At 46.2% G+C, this 14980-nt stretch overlaps 1 protein-coding gene across 6 annotated transcripts in view; it reads left to right on the forward strand.

Annotated features, from left to right (window-relative positions):
• Positions 1–14980, forward strand: part of Cux1 (cut like homeobox 1) — a 317075-nt gene that overhangs the window by 167119 nt on the left and 134976 nt on the right. For all 6 annotated transcript variants that reach the window (XM_052168212.1, XM_052168215.1, XM_052168213.1 and 3 more), the window contains exon 4: positions 7725–7803. In XM_052168212.1, the coding sequence (XP_052024172.1) occupies positions 7725–7803 (79 nt within the window). The remainder of the gene's footprint in view (positions 1–7724; positions 7804–14980) is intronic.

The following is a 14980-nucleotide window of genomic DNA, read 5'->3' on the forward strand; positions in this document are numbered from 1 at the left end:
AAACAGCTGGGGGCGTGGCTCAGTGGTAGAATACCTCCCTGGAATCCCCTAGTGAGGGATTAGGTTATGGCTCAGTGGTAGAGCCCCTGCCTAGAATCCCCCAGGGTGGGGCTGGGCCTTCATTTAATTTCATTTCTTCCTGCAATGTTTTATGGTTTTCAGAGTAAATTTTATACTTCTTTTAGTTTTTCTATTAACAATTTATATATGTTTACAATGTTTATTATTATTATTATTAGATGTTATTATTATTATTATTATTATTATTATTATTCAAACATCATCATTTAGCCCCAGAAATCATTGGAGTCTTTTGTTTTGTCTTTGTTTTTCCAGTTCGCCATTTAGTTCTGGATGGTCTGGAACTCACTTTTCATTTGTTTGTTTTTGAGAGTCTCCCACTATGTCGCTTTGGCTGGCCTAGAACTTGATGTAAAACTCATAGACATCTACTTACCTCTGCTTCCTGAGTGCTGGGACTCAAGGCGTGGCTTATATCACCATGCTCTGCTTTGTAATGTATCTTGATCAAATCTCTCCCCTCCCTTTCTCTCCCGGACTCCAAAAACTTCCCTCTCCTTCTCTTATGTCCTCTTTTGGCTGCTAATATACGTTGAATCCAGTAAGTGCCATCCAAGTACATATGGGCCAACCTGTAGAGCATGGGCAATCTACATCAGCCCTGGCCCCAAAGAAAAATGACTCCCCCTCTCCCAGAAACCATCAATTGCCAGTAGCTCTTCAGCTAGAGATGGGGCCTTGTGAGCCCCTCCCTCACCCATCCAGAATACTGACTGGCTTGATCTTGTGCAGGTGACCATGACTTCTGAGTTCCTAAATCACATCTAGAAGACAGCATTTCACTGCACTCTTCCCTGCCTCTTGCTCCCACATCCTTCTGACTCCTCTTCCCAGATGTCCCCCTTCCTTGGAGGGCTTTGTACAGTAGTCTTATTTAGGGCTGAGCACTCAACGGTCGGTCTTCTCAGCACTTTAACCTGTTAGGAGCCTCTGCGTTGATTGACTGCTGCCTGCTGCAGAAAGAGGCTTTTCTGACTAGTCTAAAACTGCACTGTTCTAAGGGTATAAATATAAATATTTAAAAGGCAATTTGGCAACATGTCCATTTGGCAAAACCATAGTAGAAGATACCCATTAGGGTCTGCAACCTCCCAAGCCATGGGCTTTTCAACAGGTTTACAGTGCCAGGCATGAATTCCTTCCCACGGAGCAAGCCTCAAATCCAACCAGAGAACTGCCATATCGTAATTACACCAGTAGGCACATCCTGCGTAGTACATTAGTAGTACTGGGGTTTGCAGGGAGTATGACTGGGTAAGTCCATTAATGACTTTTCTTCTACAGTGTCCTGTGTACCAGTCTGGATAGAGATCCAGCAGGGAGGGGCTCTATGTCTCGCAGCTAAAATGGGTTGTATCTTCATCAGTGGGGTCATACTATCCAGTTATAGTGGACGACGAAGCAACGGAATGTAGCTTGTATTGTGTGAGGGCATGTATCGTACACACACCAACAATTTATAGTGGGGTCTTCCCTGCCTGGCATTAAGACTTTCTTTTAGCTGGGCGTTGGTGGCGCATGCCTGTAATCCCAGCACTCTGGGAGGCAGAGGCAGGCGGACTTCTGAGTTCGAGGCCAGCCTGGTCTACAGAGTGAGTTCCAGGACAGCCAGGGTTATACAGAGAAACTCTGCCGGGGGTGGGGGGGGGGGGTGGAGAAAAAGAAAAAAAAAAAGACTTTCTTTTCATAACTCATGGTTTCTTGAGAAAACATTTTCTCTCCAGCCCCAGAAATTTTTGGGTTTTTTGTTTTGTTTTGTCTTTGTTTTTCCAGACAGTCTCATTGTGTAGGCCTGGCTAACCTGGTACTTGTTTTGTAGACCAGACTGGCCTTGAACTCAAAAGATTTGCCTGCCTATGTGTCCCAAGTGCTAGGATTAAGGGCATGCTAAGATTATAGGCATTTCCACTATGACCAGATTATAGGGAGCAGGGGATGTATGCATGCATGACCAGCACTACCCAGGCAGCCAGTCCTTCTCTAGGAGTGCTTCCCTGCATCCCTCCCACGGTTTTCCTGAAGTAAAAGATGTTGGGAGGGAAGAGGAGGCTCTGGCCTGCTAGGTGGGGATTGTGAACCTCTTCACACTTTTTTTTATGGTGGGAACGAAGGAATGAATGAGCCAGTGAGTGAGACAGGCAGCTGGGCCCTCCCACCTCTGCACCTAGCCTACCGGTGTGCTGTGACCTGTCCTCTGTAGCTTATCTCTCAGTCTGGTTGAGCTTTAGGGAAATGGCAGACAGCTAATCCTCCACTCTCAGCCCTTCAGTCTCCTGCTGAAAATGGAAGTCAGTGATAACTTAAGGGCCCTGCAAATGTCTCAAGAGGACATTGATTATCAGTTTCCTGATAATTAATAAGAGAATCCCTCTTCTTCCTCCACCATTTGCCCATACCTCTGCTGTGGCCACGCTCTTGCCCATTTCATTCTTCATGGCTACATCTTCTTTCAGATTTTTACTAAAGCACACTTTCCTCATCCAAACGTGGATGACGTGGGCTGGCAAGGTGGCACAGACAGGAATGGCACTTGCCAGCAAGCCCAATGACATGAATTTGATCCTCAGAACCCACATAAGGGTTCTGACTTAGAACCCTTAAGGGAGGGAGAGAGCTGACTCCTATATAATATTCTCCACATTCAATAAGCAAATGTTGAAAGGAAAGGAAAGGAAAGGAAAGGAAAGGAAAGGAAAGGAAAGGAAAGGAAAGGAAAGGACTTTCCTTTTGTATCCCAGACTGACTTTCAGTTCAACTTGTCAGCAAGGATGGTGGTGAACTCCTGTTCTTCTGCCTGCCAGTCCCAGGTGCTGGGGTAGCAGGGCCATGCCACTGTGCCCAGGACCCTGGAAAAAGTGGTTTCTACTACTGCTATGAAACATTACTGTTTTAGGTCTTTCATAAAGAAATTAACTTGTTATCGCTACGTGAGTTTTGGAACTTCAGCTGCACTCTCAGCTTTGGAATAAAAGAATCTTAGCTCCCTAAGTTAAGCCAGCACCATACAGGGATTACTCTGGGTCATTACATTATTTCCCCTTTGCACTAGCATAGCGCAGTATTGAATACAGTCTTCAACACAGACTCGAACTGTCAATTCTAGTAACAGATGAGGCCAGTGGCTCAGTGAGTACAGCCCGTGCCTAGCATGCACAAAGCCATCACCCACAACTACTAAACTGGGTATGGAAGTGCAGCCCCGTGACCTCGGCATCCCTGCAATGGAGGCAGGAGGCTCAAAAATCCAAGAGCATACTTGCCTACATGTCAAATTCAAGGCCAGCCTGGGTTACATGAGGCCTTGACTCAAAATGGGAAGACAGAAAGAGGAAACGTATGGTGGAAGCCTGTGGTCATGTTGCTGGAGGTAGATGGGAGGCTCATTTGTGGAAGGCTGCCTAGATGTGTGTGGTGGGGAAGTGTTTGCAGTGGCTGTGGACAGCCCAAGGCTATCATTACACTGTGTGCGCATGTGCAGGCAGCCCTTTCCATATTAACCAGCTTCAGAGCGAGGTGAAGACAAACTCCCAAACCATCAGCTTTCCTGCGGGTGAAAACCTTCATCGAGTGTGGGTTTCCGTTCTCAGAAAGCATATAGGGCTGCAGCAAAAACAGTCCTTTGTGAATCTCCCGGAGGAGGGGAGTCTGGTCTGCAGCCTGGCAGGGAGAGTCTGATCCCCTGTGCTGGTGGGAGTGGCCTCAGTTTATAGGTGGATCTGAGCCGGGCCCCAGAGATCAGTAGAACATTCCAATGAGGCGCCTTCCAGGCTGAGTGGAAATTGCTTGGTACTCTCAGGAACAGGGAGGGACCGGGTGTGGCTGGAGGGGGAGGCGTGGCAAGAGGTGAGTCCCAAACAGAAGAAGAAGCTTGTGGAGCAGGACAGTTTTTACAGGTGGCCACAACCTGTGTTGTCGTGATCCAACGTAGTCTTGCCATCACAGTGGTACCTCCCTCTGTCCTTTCCTCTTGTTCATTTTGCTATTATAGGGTGGCAACAGTAGGTAGAATGTCCACCTCAGGCTCATGTGAAAACCAAGGGGCCATTACGTATAACCTGGGACCCTGATTCCACACTCTCCCTTCATACCTCTCCCAAAGAGCTGCCATGCTCCAGTGTGCCACCGCCTAGGCACATAGTGACAGACAGATAAGGATGGGCTCGGTTCCTTTCTGCCTCCCGTTTTGGATGATAAAGGGTCCAGACAAGAGGACCGCTCCCTTCATAGACACCTGCAGGCTTGCTCCTACAGGCAGCAAAGTCAACGGCACTTGCTCTTCCCGGGTCGGACACTTTGAGGTCATTTGACTGGTTAGGTCACTTGCTTGCTCAGCCCTGGCAGGTGAAGATTGTCACCTCTAGCTGCTGGCAGTTCTGGTCAAGCAGCCAGCCCCAAAGATCTGGCCCCTCCTCCCAACGCTGCTCTTCCCTGGAACTCTGCCGGCCAGAGGGAGGCCTGGACCAAAAGTAGAGGAAGTAGGCTTGGGCATAGGTACCACCTTGCCTGGGTGTGCCTGAGAAGGCTGAGGTGAAAACCCGGGAACACAGTAGTACTTGCTTACCGCTTGTGAGCCCCACAGGGAGGATGAGCTGGTGGGGACTAGTGCTTATTGCAGGGCAGCAGCCATGGAAGGAGGCAGAAGAAGGGACCACAGAGAGGCAGTCGGACCTCTCAGAATGTTCTGACCATTCCACACACTTTGGCAAGGCTTGCCAGGGAGCTGGCGACCTCAGCTAGAAATTCAGCCTCTCTTAAACCTCATGGACTAGGGATGTGCTCCGTTAGTAGAACATTTACCAAATGCACATGAAATCATGTGTTCGAGCCCTTGCACTGAATAAACTGGAATCGGAGTGTATACCTGTGGAGGCGAGATGAGAAGTTCAAGGTCATCCCCAGCCACATAATGAATTCAAAAGTAACCTGTGCTACATGACACTTTGTCTTGGAAGGAAAGAAAGAAGGAAAAGAGAACTTCACATATACTTCATAGATGACTTAAACCCTGCCTACCCTTGTCTTGGGACTGGATTTGGTGAACCTTGGGACTACCCTTGGTTCACCTGGTCAGTCACATCTGTGGAAGGGTTGAAGGAAGGAGAGCTCAGAGCAGTGGAATTCATTTCTTGGTGCTGTCAAGTGGCTTGCACACTAGAAATGAGCGTCTCCTAGTCCTGAGACTGAAGAACTAGATGAGTGTGTGAACAGGGCTGGCTGCTTGTGGAGAGCAAGGCAGCAGTGGACGACAACCCTTGTGTGGAGGCAGCACCCCAGCCCTGGCTTCCTTTGTCAGTAACATTCCCCCTCGACATGTCTATTGCAGGGTGTGTGTGTGTGTGTGTGTGTGTGTGTGTGTGTGTGTGTGTGTAAACTGGGAAGGGTAGGCCATGACTCAAACCACACTGCAAGCACATGGGGCAAAAAGTTTGCTTAGTTTTCATTCTAAAGCAGACAGTGATGTGCATCAGTTCACTGTTGGGAGCTCACCTTACAATCTGATGCAATTAGCTAATTGGCATAAAAGGGTAGCTGTGATAGCATCAAAAGCACATCAAAAGATGGGAAGGGGTTATGGACTATTGGCCCTTGGTGGGCTAGCTACTCTTACTAGGGAGGAAATAACCATTTTTCATATATCATTGTTCCCTCTTTTTTCTTGTTAATTATTTTTCATCTTATTGTGTGTTTGTGTGTGGGTGAACATGTGTGTTTCATGGGCAGTGTATTTCTGTGGTGGGTATATATGCAGTGTGTGGATGCCAGAGAACAATGCCAAGAGTTCTTCTCGGGGCTCATCTACACTTTTCTTTTGAGATTCTTACTTGGTCTCTTGCTGTCTTGGTGCTCAGCAAACAGGCTGGTGAGCAGTAAGTGCCACATCCTCCTGTCTTGGCTTCCCCTGCACTGAGATTACAAATCTGCCATGCTGTGTCCCCTTTTTTGTGTAGGTTCTAGGAATCACATTCAAGTCCTGTGCTTACAAATTTGCCATCTGAGCCACCTCCTCAGCCCCCAAGTTCCCCCCTTTTATAAAATCCTGTTGAATTCAGGTCCACAGAGTTGATTTCTAGTTAATGTTATCACTTACAAAAGCATGACTTCTAAGTAAGGCCACATGAATTTCTGTGAGGGGTTAGGAGGCTTTTTATTTTGTTTTGTTTATCGGTTGGTTGGTTTGAGGTGTTTTGGAGAAAAGGTTAATTTTTCGAGACAAGATTTCTTTATGTAATAGCTCTGGCTGTCCTAGAACTGGCTTTGTAGGTCAGGCTTGCCTCAAACTGACAGAGATCTGTCTGCCTCTGCCTCCCAAGAGCTCAACAATTCGATTGTTCTAGAGATACACTTCCGCATGTCCCCTCTTAGGCATGTAAACAACTGGAACAGGGATCTGGATGGACCAGGAATCTCCACAAACTGGGCTTGGTCTGCTGCAGGAGAGGCTACTTAGTAACTCTTAGACGGGAAATGCAGGCCCTTCCCTAGGCTAGTGCTGAGATCATATTGCAGCCAGTGTGGGGGACCCAGGCACAAAGGCAGTTAGGTGCATAAAAAGCTGTCCATCCTAGAGGCAAGCCAAGCACTGTTTCGGGTGCTTCTCTCGGGATCAGTAGTTCAAATTCATTTACAGCTACATAGTAAGTTCAAGGCCCACGGACTAGAGGAGACCCTAGAGAGAGAGTGGGAGAGGGTATTTGCCTTGTGGATTATGTTGGGACACACCATATGAGCGTGAATTACAATTTTATATTATGAAGGAAGAATTTTAAACAGGTGACTTCAGATGTTTTCTTTGGAGCATGGCTTTGGAAGTGTCTCTGCTTGCCCTGTGTTCACTCTCCTGAGGCCTAGGAGTCTGTGGCCTCCACTCTTCCACAATCTACCCTCCTTCCCCGCCAGCCCTTAACAGACTATTGCCTGGCCCAGGCGAGAGGCCCTATAATTAAGGCCCATCTTTGCCTCTTTAATAACACGGGAGAGAGAGTGATCTTGAGTAAGGCCAGCAGGAAACTGTAATTCCGGGTCGTTTTCCTGAGCGGTACAAACTTAGTGCATGTGAAGTCTTGCTGCCTCGGAAATGAGAGCTGTCTGTTAGCTTGGCAGTTGTGTGCTGGGAGGTAAATAGCACAGCAAGGTGGTCTGACAGTATGACACTCCTTGGATAGGTGTCCAGTCTACATGGGGTTTCCTACTCCACCTTCCTATGATATGTACACATGGCCTGTGGGACATAAGTTCAGGTGGGTCAGTTCATAAGACACACACCAACACAGAACGTCCCCTGTGCCTCCTCCTTGGTATCTTCTACTGTGGTGTTTACTAGGTACATGGTCCCCTTCATGTACAGGGATGGCCTCTTGGATTCTGACCCCTCTTGCCCATCCAGTGTCATTGCCAGTAATTCCCACGTTTATATATCTTACTTTCTCGCTAAGACCCTCCTGACAGCGCCTCTGCATGTCCATAGCTTATCCATGGGATCTTTTGTTCCACAACTAGGACATATACAAATGTGTGCAGTAGGAGGCTGAGGCAGGAGGATTATGAGTTCTGGGCTATATAGTAAGACCTCAGGGGTGGGGAACCCACTGTACTCTCAATACATTGAGTTCTTTCTTTCTCTTCTTTGTCTCCTTCCCTTTCAGATTGATGCACTGAGTAAAAGAAGCAAAGAAGCAGAGGCAGCCTTCCTGACTGTGTACAAGAGACTAATTGATGTTCCAGGTACGTCAGGCATTGCTAGCCAGCGGGAGTGTCTGCTTGGGTAGTGCTGTTACTGATCTGAGTTTTCCTAAGGAGAATGGGTCACTCAAGAAGCTTCCTTGGAAAGTCAGCAGGTTGGGGAATGTGAATTCTCTAGGATCCAGACTCCGGGCAAGCAGGAAAATGCCGTGAGTGTAATTGCAGACTCTCCAGCAGATTCTTTTGTAAGCAGAGAACCCATGCCTCTGCGGTCATGCTGCAGAGTGCTGTGTGTCCCGGGGAAGCTCTAGGCTGGTGGTCAGTGCTCTGTTGCAGTCTCCCAAGTGCAGATGCCACCTGCAGGACTTTGCAAATGGCGGTGACAGCACACCTGGTGTGCTCCTCCCCTCCAGGGTCATGGAGGATTAGTGGCTCTTGGAAAAGTATCTCACACTGAAGAGTTAAGGCTGATAGTTCTGTTCACTGTGACTGAGGAGTTGAGTGGCATCTTCTTTTAAAGGAATGTGTTCAAGTTTAAGTGCTCCTCAACAGGAGTCCTTTAAGGCCATGTGGTGGGTTTCTCACTCCTCCCCTTCCAAGTGATTGAGGATCTATCAGGAGAGACATGGTCACATGGATCCTGACTCAGTCCTGGAGGAAGTCACACGGGAAAGTCATGTTTCCTCTCTTGACAAGACGACCAAAGGACCCCCACACACTGCCGTTACATGTTTGCCCTGTTTGGTAATTGTGCAGACATCACCCATAGTAGACGCCTGGACAAAACAGAAACCTCTCTCTTGTGCCGGCCAGGGTGTCCCATCCCTTGTGAGGAGGCCCTGGTCTGTAGCACTGTGTTTGCTGACAGCCATCCCATCAATGCCACTGTAGGCTTTGCATTCTCTTAGAGATGAACCAAACAAGGAATTCTCTGAACAGAAAATAGAGAAATGGGCTTGCTCTGAGCTCTCAATTGTATTTTTCTCCCTATTGAATCTCTGTTTTCCAATCTGTAAAGGGGGTAGGATGTGGGAATAACATAATAGTGGAGAATATTTTCTCATGTCATGCTCTAAGTTCTTACCTAATGATTGATTTTTTTATTAAGAGTTTATATGTGATCAGGGGTCTAAGTTCTGACCTAATGATTGATTTTTTTATTAAGAGTTTATATGTGATCAGGGGTCTAAGTTCTGACCTAATGATTGATTTTTTTATTAAGAGTTTATATGTGATCAGGGGTTTTCTGAAGACTGCCCAGGACCCACAAGGAGGTTTCTGAACTCAAAGTGGATTATTTGGTGTCAGGGCACACTGCATGTCCTGGTTTCTGAACTCGAGGTGGATTATTTGGTGTCAGGGCACACTGCATGTCCTGGTTTGCTTCTCTGTCGCTGTAATAAAACAAAGGCCAAATCAATTTGGGGCAGAAAAGAATTTCTTTGACTTATAAGTCCTGATCATGGTACATCACTGAGAAGAGCTAGGACAGGGACCTGGAAACAGGAACTAAAGCAGAGACCATAGAGGAAACCTGCCTGCCAGCCTGCTCGCTATGGCTTGCTCTGCCTGCTTTCTTGTACATCCCAGACCACCTGCTCAGAGGTGGCCCCACTTACGGTGGGCTGGGCCCTCCTCTCCTGTGTCAATCACTAATCAAGAAACTCCCCCATACATTTGTCCATAGGGGCAATTCCTCTTCTCAGTGTTGCTCTAAGTTGTTCCCTGTTGACAAAATCTATCCCTCAAGTTCCACCAACTTGATAGACAGACACTTCTTACATTTTCTTTTTATCTTCTACTTCATTTTTCAGTGTATGTCATGGACTTGCTTCTCATGTGTAAGACATGTGAGGATGTTTTTTCTCTGAACCATGTGATGTCTACTCCCAGGATGCAGAATGTATAGGAAAAGGACAGCCATTTCCACACCACTCATTTCCTTAGTGTTCTCTTAGCTCCTCCTGCTCAGCGGGGCTCTGTTCTGTTCCTTCAGGCTTCCTTGGGTGACAGTGTTCCAGATGAAAGCTGTGCTAGCAAGCTGGGGAATTGTTTGAAGTGGGCAGCCCTGCTGTGTGTTCACTGAAGGCCTACCTCCATTTTGACCCCAGTTTGTTTTCAAATTAAAACTTATATTCTGTACAGAGTCAAGTTTGTACCAGGATTTTCCCCTAGTGAAGTTTCCCAGCTAAGTAATCACTTAACAGGTTGTTGGATTCTTAATCTGAAATTATATTCTGCCTTAGTTTCCTGTAGAACATAAACAATTATTTTTCTCATTGAAGTCTCATATATTTTTATATAAATAAAGACTTTTTAATGTATTCATAATCTTCATAATTATATTGGGTTGGAAAGTTTTATTTTTACATTTATCTATTTATTTGTGCCTATGTGCCACACAGCATGTGTGTCCATCAGAGAACTTGTCAAGAGTCTGTTCTCTCCTTCTACCTTGTTGGTCCCAAGGATTAGACTCAGGCTCTATAAGCACCTTTACCCAGGAGCCATCACTGGCTCATGTTTCTGAGACACGGTTGTACTGTCTATCTAAGGGTGACCTCAAATTCATGTGTAGTCCAAGTTAGTTAGTCTCTTAACTTTCCACAATCCTCCCAAGTGCTAGATACAGAGGTGTGTGCCACAACGCCAAGCTTGGGTAGCAGCAGTTCTCAGCCTGTGTATCAGAGCCCCTTTGGTGGATGGGGAGTCACATGTCAAATATCCTACATACCAGATATTTACATTACAACTCATAACAGTAGCAAAATTACAGTTATGAAGTAGCAACAAAATAATTTTATGGTTGGGTGTCATCGTAAGAACTATATTAAAGGGTCACAGAGTTAGGAAGGTTGGGAATCAGTAGGCTAGAGAGTTATAGTTCAAATTGAAAATAGACTAAATAAGATTTATTACTGTTTTAGAGTTGAGAATGTAGTTTAGTTGACAGAGTGCCTATCTAGCATTTCTGAAGCCCTAGTTTTGATCCACAGCCACATAGATCCAGGCACTGTAGTACACATCTGTAATCCCAGCACTCAGGAGGTGAAGGGAGGAAGGCCAAGAATTCAAGGAGATTCTTGACCACATATGAAGTTCCAGGCCGGCATGGTCTACTGGAGAGTCTGATACCAAAGTCAACCAAAACATACCTACATTCCAGGTAGATGAGTTCTACCCTCTCGGTGTGCTAGACATACTGTGGACTGACAGATTACCTAGGCAGCTGGCCTGGGGTGCTCCACCTGGATCGTGCAGTCTGGTGATTGCTTAGATGAGGTAATCCTGTGGCCAAGGCTTCCAGGAAAGGCCTGGTCAATAGTGCCTCATTTATTGACAGCTACACAGCCAGGCAGGGGTCTGGGAGCCTTCATCGTCTGTGGGCTTTAGGCTGCAGTCCAGTAGAATACATATTGAATTCTACCTGAGACAGACAGAAACTCATATTATCACATGAAACTTGGGGAAGCCGACAGGTATGTCAGCTGTGTGCCTGCCCTGTGCCAGGGCTATGTGTCAGTACCAGGAGCTCAGGCAAGGCTGCCGGCCCCAGGAGAAGTTAGGTCCTGAGGTGGACAGTCCTTCCCCTTGGAGTCTGCTGTTTCTAGGCGACACTGGCTCTCACCTGTCTGCCTACCTAAACCCTAGGTTTCTACTTGTAGGATATGTCCCAACTCCTACATGGCTCTCCACACTGCAGGTGCCCGAGCACAGCTCAGTTCACCTCTCCCTTGGTTAACTTATGAGGACGGAGCATCCTACAGTGTCTACCTTGTCCAGATGCTTCTTCCTTTGATCTCATAGTCTGGGTCTCTGTAGTCCAGGAAGACAGAATTCTCCATCTTCCTACCTCAGCCTCCCAAATGCCTCCCCAGTGTGTATTACTATGTTCAGCCCTCTCCACGCCCTTTGCCCCTTTTGAGAAAGGGTCTTTTGAAGTTCATGGATATCCTCAACCTTGATATAGCTGAGGATAACTAAACTTCTGATCCTCCTGCCTCCTTGACCTGAGTGCTGGGATTATAGGAATGTACCAGTGGGGATTAAATACAGGATCTCATGCAGTCTGTCAACTGAACTAACTCTGCTGCTATTGTAACTACAGCTGCACAAAATGTTTCAGTTACCAAGGGACCACATGTACAACAATGTAAGACTATCACTTAGTGACACCTCCCTGCCTTAGCTTCTATAAAGTTTCTTGGGAAATGACAGACTCTCATGACACAGTTCTCAGAATGTATGGCTGTACTTGGTAGCTCTGGGTTCTTTCAAAGGGAATACCAAAACAGTGTGGCCTTGTCCCTAATCACCTCCCAGGTATCAATTCCAGTGTCTGCCATGTAGTAGAAATTTGGTAAATATTTGCTCAGTAAACATACAAATGGATGTATCAAATCATTTCTTCAAAGTGCTACGTGAAGCCAGGTGAGTGGTGCTGTAATCCCAGCACTAAGGTTGAGGAGGCAGGAGCATCAGAAGCTTAAGGTTATCCTCACCTCTATAGTAAGTTCAGTATAGGGCAACATGAATTCCATGAAACTGTCTCAAAAAAACCTAGAATAAAGTAAACTGAACACAGTATGTTTAGAGCGTCTCCCTGGTCTGTAGACTTCTTGGGTCAAATGTGCACCTTGCTCCTGTGATTGACACATCCCATGGAATGAGCATCCATGGGATGTGTCATTCACTAGAGCATCTGAAGTACCAGACAGTATCCACTGTTCCACTCAGATTGTCTTGCCACTGCCATGGAGTGCTTTAATAGCTCCCTGAATTTTCATTTAACTTTTGTCAGACTATAAAGATTTTCATGGCTGCAGAGACATTGACACGGCCCTTCCTTCCACTCAGGGTCCAGCTCTGTGCTTGGCAAGTCCTCCATTCTGTAGCTTTCCTTGATGCTGGCACCTGCATTTGGTTGACCAACTGTCCTGCTGGCATTCCTCCAGGATCTCCTTACACTCTGCCTATTCACCTGACTCTGACTCCTAACCTCTCCTTGACAGGTCCATATTGGAAAAAAAAAGGACAGCCCCCGCGCCCCTCCAAAGTCAAGTGTAGTGGCTCACACCTGTAAACCCAGCACTGAGGAAGGTCAGGAAACTCAAGGTCACAGCACGAGACTCTGCCTCTATCTGTCAGTGAGGAGTATTGCTGTCTTTGCAGGACTGGAGTTGCATTCCTAGCACCCTTGTTAGGTGGCTCACAGCTTCCTATAACTCCAGCTCCAGGGATCAGACTCCTCTTTCTGCTTCTGCAGGCAAATAAAAAGTAATTTTAAAGAGACTGTCTTAGTTAGGGTGAGCATTGATGCAACAAAACACCGTGACTAAAAAGAAAACAAAAATTGAAATAAAGGATTTTTTCGGCTTACACTTCCACATTGCTGTTTTTACCAAAGGAAGTCAGGACAGGAACTCAAACAAGGATGGAACCTGGAGGCAGGAGCTGATGCAGAGGACACAGAAGAAAGTGGCTTACTGACTTGCTCAGCCTGTTTTCTTATAGAACCTAGAACCACCAGCCCAAGGATGGCACCACCCACAATGGGCTGGGCCCTCCCCCACTGATCACTAATTGAAAAAAAATGAGGGATCTTACATGGAGGCATTTCTTCAATTGGGGATCTTTCCTCTCTGATGGCTCAAGTTGACATAATCCTAGCCAGCCCAGATCCTCTCTCCAAAAACCAAAACCAATCAACTATGGAACAAAATCCCAACATGTTAAAGATACTGGCTAGACCTTTATTACAAAAAAACTTGAACCATTATTGGTTATTATCCCAGAAGTTACAATAATGTGGCCTTAGTGGTAGAGAGAGTTTTTTATTTTTCTTTTAAAATCCACCTGCCTCCATTTCTCCAGTGCCAGCTGAGGATTTGTTTGAGATGGGGTTTCTCTCTGTCACTCAGACTGTCTTGGAACTCATAATTCTCCAGCTTCAGCCTCTCTAGTGCTGAGATTACGGCTGTGTGCTGCGTGCCTGCAGCAGTCAGAGCCTTAGGCTTTGCACAAGAAGACATTTTACTCAGTCACATCTGTTTTTAGTTTATATTTTTAGTTATGCATTCTTTATAATTATTTTTATTATGTGTGTGTGTGCTTGCACGCCCATACCACAGCACACATATGGATGTTTAGAGTTAATTTTCTCTTTCCAGTATGTGAATCCTGGGAATCAAACTCAGGTCATCAGGCTTGTTAGCAAATACACTCACCTGCTGAACTGCCACGCTTGTCCCCATGCCTTAATTTTTTGAAACAAGGTTTCATGTAGCCCAGGATAGCTTAGCACTTGGTATGCAGCCAGCACTGGCCTTACATTTTTGATACTCCAGTCTGGCTGGTGCTAAGGTTCTGAGCATGCCTCACTATACCTGGCTAATTTTTTTTTTTTTTTAATATTCAATGCACGAGTACACATGCCATAACTGTTTGCGGCACTGTGACCGGTTAGGATCCCTGATGGAATTTTCCCTCCATTCCCTTTGTGTTCTCGAGGCCATCATCTCTCTGTATTTCGGTCCATGTGTGTAGGCAAGGGCAGAGTTTCAGGCTGATCTCTTGATGCCACCAACTCCTCAGTGCAAATCACAGTTTAAGGTGCGCTATTCAAGACAAACTCCACAGCACCTCCTGGCAGTCTGTCACATAGATGCCTGGACTGAGAGTCCCAACAGACACACAGGTCCTTTTCTTCCCCACTCCTCCACATTTTGCTCAGTAGAGAAAATATTTCACAATTATGTTTTGAGTAAAACAGCTTGTATCTTTAACTGATAAGACAGGAAATGCTCTGCTTTAAAAGGGTGCCCCTCTCCCATAGCTGGAATATTATGAAATGGCATAGCATCGCAGGAATTTTCCTGGATTCCAGGCAGAATCATGATGGCATGCATAATCTGCCAGTCATTAACCTTGAGTGGGTGACTTGCTTCAGATTTTCGGATTTTCATTCTGCAATAATGGTTTTTTTTTTTTTTTTTTTGCATGCTTGTGAGGGGGCAACATAAATCAGCAAAATTATCACTTGTACTCCAAGTCTCAGTCTCTAAGCTGGCTGGTTTTATGTCAGCTTGACACAAGCTAGAGTCATCAGAGAAGACAGAGCCTCTGTTGAAAAAAAAATGCCTCCTTAAAATGGGCTGTAGGCAAGCCTGTAGGGCATTTTCTTAATTAGTGGATTGGTGAGGGAGGGCCCAGCCCATTG

Source organism: Apodemus sylvaticus, chromosome 22 (assembly GCF_947179515.1).
Source record: "Apodemus sylvaticus chromosome 22, mApoSyl1.1, whole genome shotgun sequence".
Taxonomy (NCBI): Eukaryota; Metazoa; Chordata; class Mammalia; order Rodentia; family Muridae; genus Apodemus; species Apodemus sylvaticus.